At 50.6% G+C, this 21,043-nt stretch overlaps 1 protein-coding gene across 5 annotated transcripts in view; it reads right to left on the bottom strand.

The window, feature by feature from the left end:
- Nucleotides 1–19,877: 19,877 nt before the first annotated feature.
- The window catches only part of PRMT7 (protein arginine methyltransferase 7), a 285,356-nt gene continuing 284,190 nt past the window's right edge, over nt 19,878–21,043 (bottom strand). For all 5 annotated transcript variants that reach the window (XM_075325675.1, XM_075325671.1, XM_075325672.1 and 2 more), the window contains one exon: nt 19,878–20,661. In XM_075325675.1, the coding sequence (XP_075181790.1) occupies nt 20,497–20,661 (165 nt within the window). In that variant the 3' untranslated portion in view covers nt 19,878–20,496. The remainder of the gene's footprint in view (nt 20,662–21,043) is intronic.

The raw sequence follows: 21,043 nt of genomic DNA, 5'->3' as shown, positions 1-21,043 counted from the left end.
GAAAGAAGTTTTGCTCCCCTTTTCTTAGCTTCCTTCTTAGTACCCTGTCTTGGGTCCTCTTTACGGCATCTAGTATCCTTGATTAGTTTGTCCTTCTGCTGCATGTTCTTGTCTGCTGTTTTTTCTCCCATCCCCTCTTCTTCTAGTTTAAATCCCTCCTGATGAGTGTGGCAAGCCTTCTGGCGAACGTGTGTTTCCCAGGTTTTGTGAGGTGTATCCCGTATCTTGCGAGAAGTCCATCGTAGAGGTAATTCACTCCATGGTCCAAGAATCCAAATCCTTGCTGCCTGCACCATCGTCGTAGCCAGTTGTTCAAATCTAGTATCCTATTCCATCTTCTGACACCATGGCCATCGACTGGGAGGATTGATGAGAAAACAACCTGTACATTCCGTTCCTTTATTTTCTTCCCCAGAATTTCAAAGTCTTCACAAATAGTTGGTAGATCATTTCTTGCCGTGTCGTTTGTTCCTACATGTATCAATAGGAACGGGTATTCATCCTTGGATCCGAGGATAGTTGGTATCCTGTTGGCCATATCCTTGATTTTTGCTCCCGGGAGGCAGCATACTTCTCGTGCGGTTATGTCCGGTCTGCAAATAGTTGCCTCCATGCCTCTTAGTAGTGAGTCGCCCATAACTACCACTCTTCTTTTCTTTCTGGACGCACTGCTTGTTGCTCCTGAGTGCTTTTGAGTGTCTTTTGTTTCTGCTTTTGTTGACAAAGTAACTTCTTTTGATGATACTGTGTCTTCTCCTGTAGATATGGTATCATCCTGAGCTGTGCCATTTTCGTTCTCCAGCATGAGGGCTTCATATTGGTTGCTAAGCTGTGTGGGTGGTGACGACCACTTGATACGCTGGCTTCTTTTGGTCACATGTGTCCACTTTTCAGCCTCTGTATGTGTTCTGAAGCTTTTCTCACTTTCCATATCCTGAATGGTTGCTTCTGCCTTGTCCAAGAAGTCCTCATGTTCTTTAATTAGCTTCAAAGTTGCTATTCTTTCTTCCAGTCCCTGCACCTTTTCCTCTAAAGCTGGGTTTACACACTGCAACATCTCAAACGACATCGCTGTAACGTCACCGGTTTTGTGACGCAATAGCGATGTTGTTTGCGATGTTGCAGTGTGTGAATCACATCAGCGACCTGGCCCCTGCTGTGAAGTTGCTGATTGCTACAAATCGTTCAGGACCATTCCTAGGTCCTTTGTTTCCCGCTGTGCAGCATGCATCGCTACAAAGTTTCAGTGTGTGAAGACTTTGCAGCGACTTTGTTAGCAACTTCCCTTTCAAAAAGCTGCTTATCAACGTCCCCAACAACCAGCTAGGTCGCTCTGCAGGTCCGGATCGCTGTTGCGTTGTTGGCCAGGTTTGCCTGTTTGACAGCTCACCAGCGACTCACCAGAGACTTAGGGAGGTCGCTGTTACGTCACAAAACCGGTGACGTAACAGCGATGTCCTTTGCGATGTTGCAGCGTGTAAACCCAGCTTAAGAGGGCAACAAGTTTGCACTTTTGACAGGTGAAGTTGGATTTTTTGTGCGGCAGATCCGTAAACATGTAGCATGTGTTGCAGGTGACCATGTGGATTTTCTTCTCTTCCATATTGCTGATGTAGCGTATGACAGGCGCGCGGTTTTGCGATGTCCTCAAACAGCGAGACCCGGCAAGTCCCAGCAATCGATCAGCTTACGGCGACTCTTCTCCTCTTCCCAGAATGCACTGGAAATATGTTACTAAGTGTTTGTGTAGGGCGCTGTACATGTTCTGGGTGTTGTCTGGGTGTGGCGGGGGTGAGAGCGGTGTTGTATGTGTGTTGCGTGTGTTGCGTTGTTTGTGGAGCGCTGTGTGTCTGTAGCGTTGTGTGTGTGTGTTGCGCGGTTTGTGTGGGTGTGTGGTGTGTGTGTGTGTTTTGGGGGGAGGTATGTTTTGTGCAATGTGTGTGTTGTGCGGTATGTGCGTATATTTATGTATGCCGCGGTGCTTGTGTGTTGGGTGTTGTGTGTGTGCAGCGTTGTCTGTGTGTGTGTGTGTGTCTGTGAAGGGCGGTGTTTGTGGTTCCCAGCGTGTGTGTGGTGTGTTGTGCAGTGCGCGTGTGTGTGTGTGTGATAGGGGGAGGTGCGCACCTCCCATCATGCTCCATCCCCCATGCTGCGCACTCCCCATCGTGCTCCATCCCCTATGCTGCGCATTCCCCATCGTGCTCCATCTCCCATGCTGCGCATTCCCCATCGTGCTCCGCCATGCTGCGCACTCCCCATCGTGCTCCAACCCCCATGCTGCGCACTCCCCATCGTGCTCCGTCCCCCATGCTGCGCACTCCCCATCGTGCTCCATCCCCCAAGCTGCGCACTCCCAATCGTGCTCAATCCCCCATGCTGCGCATTCCCCATCGTGCTCCATCCCCTATGCTGCGCACTCCCAAACGTGCTCCATCCCCCATGCTGCGCACTCCCCATCTTGCTCCATCCCCCATGCTGCGCACCCCCCAGCGTGCTCCATCCCCCATGCTGCACCAGCATCAGCCTCTCTGCCCCCAGCATCAGCCTCTCTCCTCCCAGCATCAGCCTCTCCTCTCTGTCCCCAGCATCAGCCTCTCTGTCCCCAGCATCAGCCTCTCTCCTCCCAACCTACCCCAGCCTCAGCCTCCCCCAGCATCAGCCTCTCTTCTCTCAGCCTCCCCCCTCCCAGCCTCCCTCCTTCCAGCCTCCCCCAGCATCAGCCTCCCCCTCCCAGCCTCCCCTAGCATCAGCCTCCGCCTCCCAGCCTCCCCCAGCATCAGCCTCTGCCTCCCCCAGCATCAGCCTCTCTCCTCCCAGCCTCCCCCAGCATCAGCCTCTCTCCTCCCAGCCTCCTCCAGCATCAGCCTCTCTCCTCCCAGCCTCCCCCAGCATCAGCCTCTCTCCTCCCAGCCTCCCCCAGCATCAGCCTCCCCCTCCCAGCCTTCCCCAGGATCTGCCTCTCTCCTCCCAGCCTCCCTCCTCCCAGCCTCCCCCAGCATCAGCCTCGCCCTCCCAGCCTCCCCCAGCATCAGCCTCCCCCTACCAGCCTCGCCATGGCCCCGCCCCCCCGCACGGATTGGTCGCTCGCCCTGGCTCCCCCCCCACACTGATTGGCCGGCCGCTCGCACAGGCTCCTCCCCCCATGGATTGGCCTCTCGCCCCAGCACCCTGCAAGTATTGGCAACTCGGCCACGCCCCGCCCCCCTCACGCAATGCACGCTCGCTCTGGCCCTGCCCCCCGCACGCATCCCCCGAACTGACACGGAGACACGACTACCAGGTGAGTACTGTACCCCCGGGAGCCCACACCAGCATACTCCGCCAACCCAGCCGACACAAACCCTCACATTGCTGGGGTTTGCCGCCGTATGCTGGTGTGGGCTCCCGTGCGAGTGGGGGACGTGATGCGCTGGTAACCATGGTAGCACAGTTACCAGCGCATCAAGGTCCTGCAGAGGTGGAACATCCACACGCACACACATAACAACAGACACACACACACACACACATCAGATCGCATCCACACACTCACAGCATCCGGAGATATCGCTTGCTTCTCGGCCGCGATACTGTGCTGTGAGCTTCCAGGACCTGCCGGAGGATCACATGGCCAGAACCATGTGGTATCTCCGGATATTGTGAGTATGGGCGCGTATGTGCAATATCGTCAATGTGTGTGTGCGTGAGTGTATGCGATCGGGTGTGCGTGAGTGTATGCGATCGGGTGTGCGTGAGTGTATGCGATTGGGTGTGCATGAGTGTATGCGATCGGGTGTGCGTGAGTGTATGCGATCGGGTGGGTGTGAGTGTATGCGATCGGGTGTGCGTGAGTGTATGCGATCGGGTGGGTGTGAGTGTATGCGATCGGGTGGGTGTGAGTGTATGCGATCAGGTGGGTGTGAGTGTATGCGATCGGGTGGGTGTGAGTGTATGCGATCGGGTGGGTGTGAGTGTATGCGATCGGGTGTGTGTGTGTGTGTGTGTGTGAGTGTATGCGATCAGATCTGTGAGTGTCGGCAGAGGAGCACGGCGTGCTGGAGGAGGCTGGGAGGAGAGAGGCTGATCCTGGGGAAGGCTGGGAGGGGGAGGCTGATGCTGGGGGAGGCTGATGTTGGGGGAGGCTGGGAGGGTGTAGGCTGATGCTGGGGGAGGCTGGGAGGAGAGAGGCTGATGCTGGGGGGGGCTGATGCTGGGGGTGGCTGGGATGAGAGAGGCTGATGCTGGGGGAGGCTGGAAGGAGAGAGGCTGATGCTGGGGGAGGCTGATGCTGGGGGAGGCTGGGAGGAAGAGGCTGATGCTGGGGGAGGCTGGGAGGAAGAGGCTGATGCTGGGGGAGGCTGGGAGGAGAGAGGCTGATGCTGGGGGAGGCTGGGAGGCGGAGGCTGATGCTGGGGGAGGCTGGGAGGCGGAGGCTGATGCTGGGGGAGGCTGGAAGGAGAGAGGCCGATGCTGGAGGAGGCTGGGAGGAGAGAGGCTGATGCTGGGGGAGGCTGGGAGGAGAGAGGCTGATGCTGGGGGAGGCTGGGAGGAGAGAGGCTGATGCTGGGGGAGGCTGGGAGGCGGAGGCTGATGCTGGGGGAGGCTGGGAGGAGAGAGGCTGATGCTGGGGGAGGCTGATGCTGAAGGAGGCTGGAAGGAGAGAGGCTGATGCTGGGGGAGGCTGATGCTGGGGGAGGCTGGAAGGAGAGAGGCTGATGCTGGGGGAGGCTGATGCTGAGGGAGGCTGGGAGGTGGAGGCTGATGCTGGGGAAGGCTGGGAAGAGGGAGGCTGGGAGGAGAGAGGCTGATCCTGGGGAAGGCTGGGAGGAGGGAGGCTGGGAGGAGAGAGGCTGATGCTGGGGGAGGGTGATGCTGGGGGAGGCTGGAAGGAGAGAGGCTGATGCTGGGGGAGGCTGGGAGGGGGAGGCTGGGAGGAGAGAGGCTGATGCTGGGGGAGGCTGGGAGAAGGGAGGCTGGGAGGGGGGAGGCTGAGAGAAGAGAGGCTGATGCTGGGGAAGGCTGAGGCTGGGAGGAGAGAGGCTGATGCTGGGAGGAGAGAGGCTGATGCTGGGAGGAGAGAGGCTGATGCTGGTGCAGCATGGGGGATGGAGCACGATGGGGGGTGCGCAGCATGGGGGATGGAGCACGATGGGGAGAGCGCAGCATGGGGGATGGAGCACGTTTGGGAGTGCGCAGCATGGTGGATGGAGCACGTTTGGGAGTGCGCAGCATGGCGGATGGAGCACGATGGGGGGTGCACACCTCCCCCCAACACACACAACACACCACACACACTGGGAACCACAAACACCGCCCTACACAGACACCCACACACACAGACAACGCTGCACACACACAACACCCAACACACAAACACTGCGGCATACATAAATATACGCACATACCACGCAACACACACATTGCACAAAACATACCTCCCCCCAAAACACACCACACCCACACAAACCGCGCAACACACACAACGCTACAGACACACAGCGCTCCACAAACAATGCAACACACATACAACACCGCTCTCACTCCCCGCCACACCCAGACAACACCCAGAACATGTACAGCGCCCTACACAAACACTTGGTAACTACACACAACATCTATATATATATATATATATATATATATATATATATATATAAATAAAACAAAAATCATACATTAACTACCCAATACGTAAATTCTAGAATACCCGATGTGTAGAATCGGGCCACCTTCTAGTATATATATATATATATATATATATATATATATATATATATATATATATATATATATATGTGTGTATATGTGTATGTGTATATATATGTATTTATAATATTATTATTGTTACTACATTTTCTGCAGATAGTTCTTAAATCTGTTTTTTATGATATATTTTATGATTTATTAATATTTATAGATTTGATTTTGGTTGTCCCAATATAATCATCTTTTGTTTATATTATTGTATACTATTGTTTTTGCCTGTGGAATTATATATTTAGATTTACATATTGTGCCTCTGATATTAATATATCATTTGGAATCTCTTCCGTGATAATATATATTTAGATTCACACAGTGTCAGATATAACGTTTTTATATCAATGTATCATGTGTTGCTCTGAATAAGGTGTTTAAAAAGCTCCTACTTGATTCTTGAACCTGTGTTTCCCTTGTAGTTAATGTGTGTTTCCTCTCTTTTTTCTTTTTTTCCCACGCTTTGAACTTTGGTGACTGCTTGATACCGCTGCTCTATGCAGCTTTACTGATGAGACCTAGAGCATGCGCACATACAATTTTCTCACGCTATTGTACCCTAATAACCCGTGAAGTCCTTCTGGCTTGTTATCAGACCTATTTTTACATGTTGAAATTGACTCCCCCCCTCCCTAATAAGATACACTTATTGTTTTTAATTCATGTTTTATTTACCTTAATAAATATAATTTGATTACATATTTTTTTAAAAAATATATTTGATCTTTTATATATATATTTTTTCCTGGTCTACCCAATATCCCTTTGCACATATGATACACATAGTCCTTTTAAAATTATTTTTTCATCTTTTAATGCTTCACCCATTTATTTATTTAAAAATGTTGATACAAATAACTTGGGTGGCATCAACCACTGATGCACTGATGTGCTATTGCCATTTCACTGATATATTCACTGCAATTGGGGTTCTAGCCCCTATAAGAACATATATACTTGCAGATTCTTTGTCTTTTTCCCCCCCTTTTTTTTTCTTTATTGCTCATTACTCTCTTTCTACATTCCTCCTTTTCTTTTCTGAATTTCATTCCTTTTCCTCAATTATTGATACATATAGATGCATCTTAATACTATATGAACAACTGACTAAGTTTTGCTATGGTGCTGGAAAATGCTGTGTCATTTAAACACATTTTTTTTTTCTTTCAAAGTGCCAGTAGGCGGTCCTTTGTTATATCCCATATGTATATAAGTGTGTTATCTCTCTGCATATGCAATGTTGATCTTCTGGTCCTGAGGAAGAGGTCCCTGCACCTTGAAATGCGTAGACCTATGGAATAAAAGAGTGATTAAACTATCAACATCTCTACATCTTATTTGGCGGATTGCACGGGTTTAACCCCTTTTTCTCCTCCTACACTGAAGACTGTGTGAGGTGTGTGTGAGAGCGAGTGTGATCTGATGTGTGTGTGTTGTTATGTGTGTGCGTGTGTGTATGTTCCGCCGCTGCAGGACCTTGATGCGCTGGTAACTATGCTACCATGGTTACCAGCGTATCCCGCCCCCCGCTCGCACGGGAGCCCACACCAGTATACGGCGGCAGCCCCAGCAATGCGAGGGTATGTGTCGGCTGGGTTGGCGGCGTACGCTGATGTGGGCTCCCGGGGGTACAGTACTCACCTGGGAGTCGTGGTGTCGCTTCGGGGAATGTGTGCGGGGGGCGGGGCCAGAGCGAGCGTGTATTGCGTGAGGGGGGCGGGGCGTGGCCGAGTTGCCAATACGTGCAGGGTGCCGGGACGAGAGGCCAATCCGTGTGGGGGGGCGGAGCCTGGGCGAGCGGCTGGCCAATCCATGTGGGGGCGGAGCCTGGGCGAGCGACCAATCCGTGCGGGGGGCGGGGCCATGGCGAGCCTAGCGGCCAATCCGCTTTGTGTCACCGTAAGGACACAATTTTGGAGCAAGACAGACAGACAGACAGAATAAGGCAATTATATATATAGACTAGAAGGTGGCCCGATTCTACGCATCGGGTATTCTAGAATTTACGTATTGTGTAGTTCATGTATGATTTTTGTTATATATATATATATATATATATATATATATATAGAGATGTTGTTGTGTGTAGTTACCAAGTGTTTGTGTAGGGGCTGTACATGTTCTGGGTGTTGTCTGGGTGTGACGGGGGGTGAGAGCGGTGTTGTATGTGTGTTGCGTTGTTTGTGGTGCGCTGTGTGTCTGTAGCGTTGTGTGTGTGTGTGTTGCGCGGTTTGTGTGTGTGTGGTGTGTTTTGGGGGGAGGTATGTTTTGTGCAATGTGTGTGTTGTGCGGTATGTGATGTGCGTATATTTGTGTGTGCCGCAGTGTTGGGTGTTGTGTGTGTGCAGCGTTGTCTGTGTGTGTGGGTGTCTGTGTAGGGCAGTTGTTTGTGGTTCCCAGTGTGTGTGTGTGTGTGGTGTGTTGTGCAGTGCGCGCGTGTATGTGTGTGTGTGTGTGTGTGTGTGTGTGTGTTGGGAGGAGGTGTGCACTTCCCATCGTGCTCCATCCCCCATGCAGCGCACTCCCCATCGTGCTCCATCCCCTTTGCTGCGCACCCCCCATCGTGCTCCATCTCCCATGCTGTGCACTCCCAAACGTGCTCCATCCGCCATGCTGCACACTCCCAAACGTGCTCCATCCGCCATGCTGCGCACTCCCAAACGTGCTCCATCCGCCATACTCCGCACTCCCCATCGTGCTCCATCCCCCATGCAGCGCACTCCCCATCGTGCTCCATCCCCTATGCTGCGCACCCCCCATCGTGCTCCATCCGCCATGCTGCGCACTCCCAAACGTGCTCCATCCACCATGCTGCGCACTCCCAAACGTGCTCCATCCGCCATGCTGCGCACTCCCAAACGTGCTCCATCCGCCATGCAGCGCACTCCCAAACGTGCTCCATCCCCTATGCTGCGCACCTTCCATCGTGCTCCATCCGCCATGCTGCGCACTCCCAAACGTGCTCCATCCACCATGCTGCGCACTCCCAAACGTGCTCCATCCACCATGCTGCGCACTCCCAAACGTGCTCCATCCGCCATGCTGCGCACTCCCAAACGTGCTCCATCCCCCATGCAGCGCACTCCCAAACGTGCTCCATCCCCCATGCAGCGCACTCCCAAACGTGCTCCATCCGCCATGCAGCGCACTACCCATCGTGCTCCATCCCCTATGCTGCGCACCCCCCATCGTGCTCCATCTCCCATGCTGCGTACTCCCAAACGTGCTCCATCCGCCATGCTGCGCACTCCCAAACGTGGTCCATCCCCCATGCTGCGCACTCCCCATCGTGCTGCATCCCCCATGCTGCGCACTCCCCATCGTGCTGCATCCCCCATGCTGCGCACTCCCAAACGTGCTCCATCCGCCATGCTGCGCACTCCCAAACGTGCTCCATCCGCCATGCTGCGCACTCCCAAACGTGCTCCATCCGCCATGCTGCGCACTCCCAAACGTGCTCCATCCGCCATGCTGCGCACTCCCAAACGTGCTCCATCCGCCATGCTGCGCACTCCCAAACGTGCTCCATCCGCCATGCTGCGCACTCCCAAACGTGGTCCATCCGCCATGCTGCGCACTCCCAAACGTGGTCCATCCGCCATGCTGCGCACTCCCAAACGTGCTCCATCCGCCATGCTGCGCACTCCCAAACGTGCTCCATCCGCCATGCTGCGCACTCCCAAACGTGCTCCATCCGCCATGCTGCGCACTCCCAAACGTGCTCCATCCGCCATGCTGCGCACTCCCAAACGTGCTCCATCCGCCATGCTGCGCACTCCCAAACGTGCTCCATCCGCCATGCTGCGCACTCCCAAACGTGCTCCATCCGCCATGCTGCGCACTCCCAAACGTGCTTCATCCGCCATGCTGCGCACTCCCAAACGTGCTCCATCCCCCATGCTGCGCACCCCCCATCGTGCTCCATCCCCCATGCTGCACCATCATCAGCCTCTCTACCCGCAGCATCAGCCTCTCTACCCGCAGCATCAGCCTCTCTACCCGCAGCATCAGCCTCTCTACCCGCAGCATCAGCCTCTCTACCCGCAGCATCAGCCTCTCTACCCGCAGCATCAGCCTCTCTGCCCGCAGCATCAGCCTCTCTGCCCGCAGCATCAGCCTCTCTGCCCGCAGCATCAGCCTCTCTGCCCGCAGCATCAGCCTCTCTGCCCGCAGCATCAGCCTCTCTGCCCGCAGCATCAGCCTCTCTCCTCCCAGCATCAGCCTCTCTACCCGCAGCATCAGCCTCTCTACCCGCAGCATAAGCCTCTCTGTCCCCAGCATCAGCCTCTCTGTCCCCAGCATCAGCCTCTCTGTCCCCAGCATCGGCCTCTCTGTCCCCAGCATCGGCCTCTCTGTCCCAAGCATCGGCCTCTCTGTCCCAAGCATCGGCCTCTCTGTCCCAAGCATCGGCCTCTCTGTCCCAAGCATCGGCCTCTCTGTCCCCAGCATCAGCCTCTCTGTCCCCAGCATCAGCCTCTCTCATCCCAGCATCAGCCTCTCTCCTCCCAGCATCAGCCTCTCTCCTCCCAGCCTACCCCAGCCTCAGCCTCCCCCAGCATCAGCCTCTCTCCTCCCAGCCTACCCCAGCCTCAGCCTCCCCCAGCATCAGCCTCTCTCCTCCCAGCATCAGCCTCTCTCCTCCCAGCATCAGCCTTTTCTGTCCCCAGCATCAGCCTCTCTCCTCCCAGCATCAGCCTCTCTCTTCCCAGCATCAGCCTCTCTCCTCCCAGCCTACCCCAGCCTCAGCCTCCCCCAGCATCAGCCTCTCTCCTCCCAGCATCAGCCTCTCTCCTCCCAGCCTACCCCAGCCTCAGCCTCCCCCAGCATCAGCCTCTCTCCTCCCAGCATCAGCCTTTTCGGTCCCCAGCATCAGCCTCTCTCCTCCCAGCCCCCCCCCAGCCTCAGCCTCCCCCAGCATCAGCCTCTCTCCTTCCAGCATCAGCCTCTCTCCTCCCAGCCTACCCCAGCCTCAGCCTCCCCATCCCAGCCTTCCCCAGGATCAGCCTCTCTCCTCCCAGCCTCCTCCAGCACGCCGTGCTCCTCTGCCGACACTCACACACCCGATCGCATACACTCCCACACACCCGATCGCATACACTCCCACACACCCGATCGCATACACTCACACACCCCCGATCGCATACACTCACACACACCAGATCGCATACACTCACGCACACACACATTGACGATATCGCACATACGCGCTCATACTCACAACATCCGGAGATACCAGATGCTTCTGGCCATGTGATCCTCCGGCAGGTCCTGGAAGCTCACTGCACAGTATCGCCGCCGAGAAGCAAGCGATATCCCAGGATGTTGTGAGTATGTGGATGCGATGTGATGTGTGAGGTGTGTGTGTGTGTGTGTGTGAGAGCGAGTGTGATCTGATGTGTGTGTGTGTGTGTTGTTATGTGTGTGCGTGTGTGTATTTTCCGCCGCTGCAGGACCTTGATGCGCTGGTAACTATGCTACCATGGTTACCAGCGTATCTCGTCCCCCGCTCGCACGGGAGCCCACACCAGCATACGCCGGCCAGCCCCAGCAATGCGAGGGTATGTGTCGGCTGGTTTGGCGGCGTACGCTGATGTGGGCTCCCAGGGGTACAGTACTCACCTGGTAGTCGTGGCTCCCTGACCGTGTCGGTTCGGGGAATGCGTGGGGGGGCGGGGCCAGAGCTAGCGTGCATTGCGTTAGGGGGGCGGGGCGTGACCGAGTTGCCAATGCCTGCAGGGTGCCGGGGCGAGAGGCCAATCTGTGGGGGGGGGGCGGAGCCTGGGCGAGCGGCCGGCCAATCCGTGTGGGGGCGCAGCCTGGGCGAGTGGCCAATCTGTGCGGGGGCGGGGCCATGGCGAGCCCAGCGGCCAATCAGCTTTGTGTCACCGTAAGGACACAATTTTGGAGCAAGACAGACAGACAGAATAAGGCAATTATATATATAGATAACTATAGCGTTAATCTATGTTGAAACATATATGAGATCCATATATGAGAATATACAAATCATGTTAGGCTGGTTTCACACTACGTTTATTTAACATCCGTCCATAACGTTTTTTTAGCGGAAAAACGAATCCAGTGCAAATGCGTTTTCACTTCAATGCATTTGCAATGGACTCGCGTCCACCTGCGTTCGCATGCGTTTGCGTGCGTTAGACACAGGATCCGTACTTTTGCGTTATTTTAACATGTTTCAAAAACGCTACTTGTAGCGTTTTTTACCTTTGTTAAAATAACGCATCTCACAGGATCCTTCACATTGCGCCGCGAGCTGCAATGCATTTCAATGAGCGCTGGATCCTGCCTAGCAGAATGCGTTGAGTTGCGTTGTAACAGGATCCTGCTTTTGTACTGAGCATGCCCAGAAAGTACTGAGCATGCCCAGAACCAGTCTGGCGTGATCTGTCTCTCTCTCCTCCCTCTCTATCTCTGTCTTTCCCCCTTCCTCTCCTCCCTCTCTCTCCCACCTTAGAGCTGCGGACACTCGTAACCAAGGTAAATATCGGGTAACCACTTATCTTAGTTACCCGATGTTTACGTTGGTTACGTGTGCAGGCAGCCCTGCTCCTAGCAGCTGCAGATGTGTCGCCCTGGGCAAGCCAGGGGACACAGATAACAACACCACTACACCCCACACTCCAGGTAGGCACACCTGCTAACCAGAAATCCTTGTTGCCTCCCTCCAGGAGTCTGTGATGCACACCAGGGGGTGGGCCAGGCGGTTGGCTCCGCCCACCAAGGAGCTCACAACTCTGGAGGCAGGAAGTTACCAGGCAGAAAGCTGAGGGACATGAAGGAGTGAAGAGCTGAGTAGCCCGGGTAGGGCAAGAGTGCAGTCAGCTCAGGGACGAGCTTAAACAAACAAGAAGTGAAAGTGAAGGAAAGGAAAGTGGAAAAGGAGGAAAGCAAGAAGTGGTGACAGAGCAGAGAGAAGGAGAAGCCTGAGAGCCCAGCTGTGTGTAGGGCTAGAACAGCAAGGTCAGCGACGGCGGTGACTGTCCGGAGAGGGACCGTTTGGAAGTTCCTGGAAGGACCCCGTTGGCTGTGTGCCCGGTGGTCTGGAGCAGTGTTCCGAAGGACAGTCAGCACCAGGGCAGGGGCCTCTCGGACCCCGGCAAGGCTAGGAGTCGCCCAAATTTGCCGAATCCGTCAGCGAAGGGGACGCAGATCCCCCAGCAACAAAGTCCCGATTGACGGCAACAGCCCGACCATTACCGGGGAGACACCGCCACCGCCAAGGCACCAGTTTCCCCAGGGCCAGCGCCTGCGGGCAAAGTGTAGAGCTCCTCCGGCCCAGATTGCAGTCGGGGAGCGGGTAACCGGAGGGAATCCACCGCTACCATCAGTCAAACAGGTGCAAGGAAGAGAGACGTCACCGTCACCTACCGGGAGTGCAGGTGCAACCGTCTGTGGGACCGTCCTAACAGCCGTTGGTTTACCGTACAAACTGTGTCCGTGTCTCAGGCTGAGTGAGTACCACAGTGCCGCAAGGCACAGCGCTGCCCCCGCGTCCCTGCGCCCTCCAGGCCCTACACTTCACATCTCTTCACCGGGCCCCGGGATCACCAACCCCTACCCACGGAGGGGCAACACAACACCTGGCTGCTCCCATCACCATCCCCGGGACCCTCACACTGAGCAGCGGTGGTGCCATCACCACAACCGTGGGTGGCGTCACGAACTATAATCCCAACAAACACCCCCTTTTCACTCACGGGCGAGGAGTGTCGCTCGAGACACCCCGGGATCCGGCCCGCAGCTCGAGCCACCAGGAGCAACTGCCGGACCCGAGCAGAAGGGGTGAGCGCGGTGTGCTGACACCCTCCTCCCCGCCCGCGACACAGACACTCGTATCCAAGATAAATATCGGGTATCCAAGCCCGATGTTTACCTTGGTTACGAGCGTCTGCAGCTGTCAGAAGCCGGCTCCCAGTCTGGCATGTTTAGTTCCCCTCACTCCCGATCACATGACTCCAATGCCCGCCCCTAAACATCCAGTGACAGGATCCTGCAAAGTAAGACATGCGTTTACATGCGTTTTTTTGCTGTAAAAGCAGGATCCGCTTTTGCAGCAAAAAAACGTTCAGGACGCATGTTAAATAAACGTAGTGTGAAAGCAGCCTTACTCTGTCGATGTCAGGAAACGGTGTATATTTCATAGCTAACATTAAATGATTATTGGCAATAGTACACCTTGAAGATGTGAACAGAATACTATTAAACAACAATGTATTATATTAACATACTAAAAAATATATCTTTATAAGTAATGGTTCATATACAGCATTTTTTGATGTATGAAGATTGTACTGGATTTTTACCAATTTATATTTAATGATATTTTTTCATTGCCTTCATACTATATACCTTTACAAAATCTTATTCATTGTTCTGATTTTTCAATGATTTGGATGTATAAATGTGCACAAATTTAACCTTAAGCTTTCATGGACATGAAACAGTTAATCTGACTAATTGATGGAGAATCACACCTGCCATACTGAAAGACTTTCCTGGAATTATAAAGAGGACTCACAGTTTAAATAACATTACTTGACAAAGGCTACACTTAGTAGCCGAAACGCGTTGTCGTTTTGTCATTTCTCCACATGGAGTTTTGTTTGACCTTGCTATAATGCCTTTTTTACTGGAAACCATGCAGTAATAAAACTTGGAAACTTTACCTGGCTGAATAATCCTTATCCATAGCGCTAGACAAGCTTCTTTTCTTTTTCTCTTCAATGGTATCAGGTGGCTGTGCCTGAATGTCCGAGCAGCAGAAGGATTTTGGATACATCTAGCAGAGGGTGAGCTGAACGCTACATTTATTTTTCATTTTGGAAACTACACCTCTTGAGGAATTTATCTAGCAGTGTAGTGAGCATTTTCCACCCTCGGGCAATTCACAGAATTGTATAACATTGGGCTGAGTAAATGAAAAATTCCCATTTTTTTTCCAATACAATGTTGCTTTGGCCCCAAGTTTTTACATTTTCTACAAAGGGTAATGGGAGAAAATGAATGGTACAATTTGTCACACAATTTCTCTTGAGTTTGCCAATACACCGTATGTGGTCAAAAACAACTTTTGAGGCACCATGCAAAGTGAAGAAGGGAAGGAGCTCCATATTGCAGTACAGTTTTTGCTAGAATTGTTTGAAAGTACCATGTCACATTGTCAGAGTCTCTGAGGTGCTAGAAAAGCAGAGACCCCATAAGTGACCCCATTTTTCAAACTACACCTTTCAATGAAATCAACTAGGGCTGCAGTGATCATACTGACATCACATGTGCCTCACAGAATTTTACATCATTGGGTGGTGAAAAAAAATAATGAAGTACCAAAATTCCTATATTCATGTGTGAACATTTTAGATTTTCAGAGTGCTGCTGTATGGTTTTGTAATTATACTGCATTTTCAGCATGCACCTGTTCACACCTATTGGATGAACTGGTCAGTGTTTTATATTTGTATTCCATTCCTTTCTGACTGAGCACTCCGCCCTTCAGCCAGGGCGTTATGTTAGCTAGATCTTACCTACCCACAACTTGATATAATGCAAAAAAAGTTTTTTAAGTTTATTAATGCCTAATACATAGACAAACAGTGACAAAAATATATCAGTAAAAGGTGACAGAAAAAGGCAGAAGCACTATTGGCACAAATGTACAATGTAACAATGAGCATATAACCAAACAGCATATATGGGTACATATAACACCGTAATAATGTGTCCCACTGTTCTCATTTGCAGAAAGGGAAAAAAAGAGTCCAGCTCACCGAACTGCCTTCCTGGTATGATCCAAGTCCTGCGCATGGAAGTGGTTTGGCCACCAATCAATGTAGAAGAAAGGAAAAGTTTCCAGCGCTAAGGATAGATATTTAAAAGTCCATTTTATTAAAGAATATGTTAAAAATCCAGCAAGTATGGCATAGATGTCGGATAACCAGCAGAACAACGCGTTTCGACGCTCAGGTCTTAATCATGACTTTTAAATATTTATCCCTAGTGCTGGAAACTTTTCCTTTCTTCTACTGTTCTCACTTGTTATGGTGTATATATGCACCAGGTCTGATGAAGCGTGGTACATCTTAATACGCGAACCGCGCGTTACCCACCCCCGGGGGGGCTCTCCCAGATCTTGCACTACTGGCCCTTTATTTCCAATACACCCTGTATTGAGTTGGTATGTAGTACAGCTGTGTCGATTGGCACTTGCCTGTTATATTTTTTGCAGTTGTAGTACCACAGACTGTCTACATAGATGGACTCTGTGTACTCTTTTTTGCAATATGCACCATACCAAATGAGAACAATGGGACACATTATTACGGTGTTATATGTACCCATATATGCTCTTTGGTGACGGTATATGCTTATTGTTACATTGTACATTTGTGCCAGTCATGCTTCTGCCTTTTTCTATCACCTTTTACGGATATATTTTTTTGTCACTGTGTCTATGTATTAAGCATTAATAAACTTAAAAAAATAAATAAATAAATACATTTTGCAGTATATCCACTTTTTTCTCCGATTTTTATTCAGTTTTTTGTGGATTGCAAAGTTTTCCATGGGTTACTGTACAGGTTTTTCGATGGTTATACTATACATGTACACTTTGTTCTGACTTCCCCTCATGGATTTCTTTGGTTATCTACCCACAACTTGCAGGATTTTTAACAGTAGGATAGGGTCTTGACAAAGAGATATACCTTGTCGTTGGCTATCAGCTAAGTATCTCATGTTTTAAACATAATTCCAATAGCAGTAATGCAGTACCAAAATTCCTATATTCAATGTTTGCATATTTTAACTTTTGAGAATGCTGTTGTACATTTTTCTAACACATATTGGTAATGACACCAGTATGTGAATTTATCCACAGTTTTGGTGACTATTTTGACTTCATCAGTGTTTTCCAGAAATAAGCAGCAATGGATGTTGTGAAGTGAAAATTGCAAATTTGCCATTGTAGAGCCCATACATTGTAGCTCCCATAGATGGTGCCTAGCTTGTGCTTCTGGAGACACGCACCTGGCCTCAGTACAGAAATGCAAAACATGTGGATGTAAAGCTGGTGTCACACTAAACGACAGCGACAACGACGTCGCTGTTACGTCACCATTTTCGGTGACGTAACAGCGACCTTGTAAGTCGCTGTTATGATCGCTGCTTAGCTGTCAAACACAGCAGAAGCAGCGATCATAAGGTCGCTGTGCTACATGTTCAGAGAGCAGGGAGCCGCGCTTAGCGCTGGCTCCTTGCTCTCCTGCAGCACACATCGGGTTAATTAACCCGATGTGTGCTGCAGCTACATGTCACAGTTCAGAGAGCAGGGAGCCGCGCTTAGCGCTGGCTCCTTGCTCTCCTGCAGCACACATCGGGTTAATTAACCCGATGTGTGCTGCAGCTACATGTCACAGTGCAGAGAGCAGGGAGCCGCGCGCACTGCTTAGCGCTGGCTCCTTGCTCTCCTTGCTACAGTATACATCGGGTTAATTACCCGATGCATACTGCAGCCACATGTCACAGTGCAGGAGCCGGCGCTGGCAGCAAGAGCGGAGGCTGGTAACCAGCGTAAACATCGGGTAACCAGGGAAAGGTCTTCCCTTGGTTACCCGATGTTTACGCTGGTTACAGCTTACCGCAGCTGCCAGTGCCGGCTCCTGAACGCTTCATTTCGTCGCTCTCTCGCTGTCACACACAGCGATGTGTGTGTCACAGCGGGAGAGTGACGACCAAAAAATGAAGCTGGACATTCAGCAACGACCGGCGACCTCACAGCAGGGGCCAGGTCGTTGCTGGATGTCACACACAGCGACAGCGACGGGACGTCGCTGCAACGTCACAGAAAATGGTGACGTAGCAGCGACGTCGTTGTCGTCGTCGTTATGTGTGACACCAGCTTTAGATGTGGTTTAGGTACTGTACATCCTGAGGCTGAGAAGAGAGGGAGGCATTTGCATTTGGGAGCACATTGCTTTTCAAAAGTCTTTGGGTTACCAGTGATGTGGAAACCCCTAATATTTCCATTAACAGATTGTATTTCTTGGGGGTAATGGTGATAATGATTTGAAGGTTTTATTGGGGACATTTTGAATCATATTTATGCTGCCGAGGAATCCATTCAGTACAATGGGCAGCAGAGTTACTCTTGACTCAATCTGGCTACTGTTCAGCGGTGTCCATCTTTTCAGAAATGCACAAAACTGTGGCCTACCGCACTTTTATGAACACTTAAAATGACAGACACTGCTGTTTTATAGGCCTGAGACAGTCCACTGTGTCTTCCTTTGCCTCATTATAGAGAAAGCTCAATCAGCGGTTCAATCTGAATCACGTATTTCAGAGATTTACACATAAACCCTGGTGTAAGCATTCAGCATAGAGTGCAGGATAAGTGTGAGTCGTGCCTTACTGCGATCATTGGGAGGCAGAATAAACAAATCAAGTGCAGGTCAAGAATTTATTTTTTTATGCAATTCATCATGCAGTATAAGTGATAAGATGGTTTGATTCTTTGGGGCAGTGCCATTACAGCGATACCAGGTTTATATTGTGTTTTTATGTGCCATCAGTCTATTTCTTAGAATAAAGGGTCATGCCTTGTGATTGAGCACTGCTGCTCTTTAGCCTTAGGCTATTTTAATTCTCCATTTGCAGGTTCCTCTCCACCCATAAATTGTAGGTTGTTTAACCCAAAGAGAGGCATTAGTTTGATAGGGACCCAAGAAAAAGAGGTCACCTTGCCATTGGCTGTTGGGCTCACATAAAACTGGCCATTGTTGTGTGCCAAGTATCTCAATTTTTACATGTTTTTTCATAGCAGTAATGCATGTCTATATTCTCATATTCATTATTACACGTATCTTAGCACTGCAGTGTGCAACTGTCATTTTTGTTACTGTGTGTCATGCTCAGTCTGCGCCTGTTTACATTAGAAGGCTAGAATGTGTCATCAGTATTTTTCTTATGATACAGCTGTAAAACATCCTCCAAAAGCAGGGAATGTTTGTGCAGCACCCACAGGACAGGGGTTAAAACTGCACTCATCGCCGGGCCAATGATGTCGGGTCAAGGGGATGTCACGGATGTCCCTTGCCCGGTTTCGTGGCCCTGAGCTGTACAATAAAAGGGAGTGGAAGATGAAGGATGTTGGGAGTGGTCTCGTGACGCGACCTGCGGTATTCGGCCAGGGATTAGCCGCCGCTGCGGTCGCAGTCCTCTGGGGAGGCTTAGGTAGTTCTGCTTCCTGCTTCCTGCAGGCAAGCTAGGCCCCAGGGAGGATGATGGTGGTAGTAGTGGCCGTTGGCGCCGAAGCGAGGGGCGATAGTGCCGGTAATGAAGGATGGACACGAAAGTTGCGCTTCCAGGTCTTTACTCGCTGGCCTTTGGTTGACCGGGGGTACTGGTCTTTGCTGTGATGGGCTTCAGCCGTTCCCGGATCACTTAGAGGTAGCCACCGGTATTTGACTGTGTTATTTCCTAAGGGATGCCCCTCCAGAAGTGAGGAACCCGGGCTGAGCTTCCCGCTCCAAGCCTCAGGCTCCGTGAAGAAAAAGAAGGAAAAAAGTGGTGCCGTGCTGCCAGAACTGAAGTCCTGACTTGACTGACGTTTGTGTAAGAGTTGCTCCTACTTCTACCCCAAGTGGTGCCTAGCTAGGTGGTTGTCCTAGTGCCCGGGAAAGTCCCATGCATCGTGATGGCCACCCCCCAGCCTACCCTAGTCAAGTCCCCGGTGGGAGGGTATCTAAGCTGTATGTAAGGTGAAATGTGGAAAAACCGGTGGTCAACCCCCTCCTTAACCGAAATGAATACTGCACCTTAAGTGAGGGTGCAGTACCCTGTGGCGACTGAAGCCTCAGGGGCGCCACATTTGCAGACATTCTCTGTTGGTTAATAGGAGGGTATGTTGAATAGACAACCCTCTTTATAAAAATCCCCTGGCATAATATATTTAATGTGGAATCTAAAAGCAGAGAGCCCAACCAAAAGATCCAATAATACACAAAATTGACATTAGAGTATTAGAAAGAAAAAAAATATCCTAGAACCAAATTTATATACCAGAAGCTATAATAAAAATCAGAAATAGACCAGAAGGAATATAAATATATTTTACTTTAGACATAATCAAATATTGTACAAGCATGGTTCCTTACTTAAATAGTACCTATCACATTTCTGAGGCTGCCTTTTAAATTTGAGAAGACAGTGGCCAGCACCAGACATGTGATTTTACTAAATAGCATATCAGAAAAATGCATATAGCAGTCCTTAATTATAGTGTAAATTACCTGATTTTGTAGGAAACGTCATGTGTGTACTCCCAATGCAGAGCTTGATCCCACAACTGTCCATGATCCGCTTACTGCCACAGCGTAAGCTTTTGTGAAATAGAGGCTTTAAACTAAAAATAATGCAAGCGATCTTGTGATAATATGCAATCTCACAGTTTGACAGTAAATGTGGAGGGTTGCGGGATCTTGCTCAGCATGGACCTCATTTACTAGAGGGTTAGGTCCTTTACACCATCATTGGTGAGGATCACAGACATTTTTTCTAATAAGAATTTACTAAAATTATCTGTAGCTGTCCACAGTTTCTTATATAAAAAAGAGCAGTATAAACACAGTAAGGTGTTCTCTAAAACACAGCAGTTAAATAACGAGCACTGAGAAAAGCTACTGGTGTGACAGACAAAATACAGAAATCAGGGACCTGGCAAACTTCTTACTGAGACCCTGAATGCTAACACTGAGGGATAAAACTCATGCGGACATCTCCCAGCTGTGGCTTAAATGTCAACTGGTAAGTGACTGAGGTCTGGCTGTCTGTTGGGTCCAGTCCCAGGTTCCAGAGAGAGCTGAAAAAGTAAACTGCTTGCTTGCCGTGTGGATACCACTGACAGTTACCCTGTAATACAAAAAAGAGAGAGAATTCCTTAATTCCTTTTCAGAATACGATTTGCAAATTAAAAACAGAAATCCAAACTAAAACAATTTTGTGACACTCAACAGTGGCATCTTAAACATGCTAAAAAATGGGTGTATTAATGACCTGGCTAATTCCTAAAAAAAAAAAAAAAAAGTGCTCAAGTGCAGGAGATTGCCTCTCATGGAAGGGGTGGGCTTGAGTGCTCGCAGAAGTTAGACAATAAGCCCTAACTGCTCAGTGATCTCCACTGAGTATTGTTATGCAGCCTAGACACCAGTCACAATCATTACATATTTTGTAAAGGTAGCAACGCGACCCATTGCATTTCGATGTAACAGTAACACCTAGCAAACTTAAGCTG

Source organism: Anomaloglossus baeobatrachus, chromosome 10, assembly GCF_048569485.1.
Source record: "Anomaloglossus baeobatrachus isolate aAnoBae1 chromosome 10, aAnoBae1.hap1, whole genome shotgun sequence".
NCBI lineage: Eukaryota > Metazoa > Chordata > Amphibia > Anura > Aromobatidae > Anomaloglossus > Anomaloglossus baeobatrachus.
Note: the sequence above shows the minus strand (reverse complement) of the source record. Positions and strands in the feature narration are given on the sequence as shown.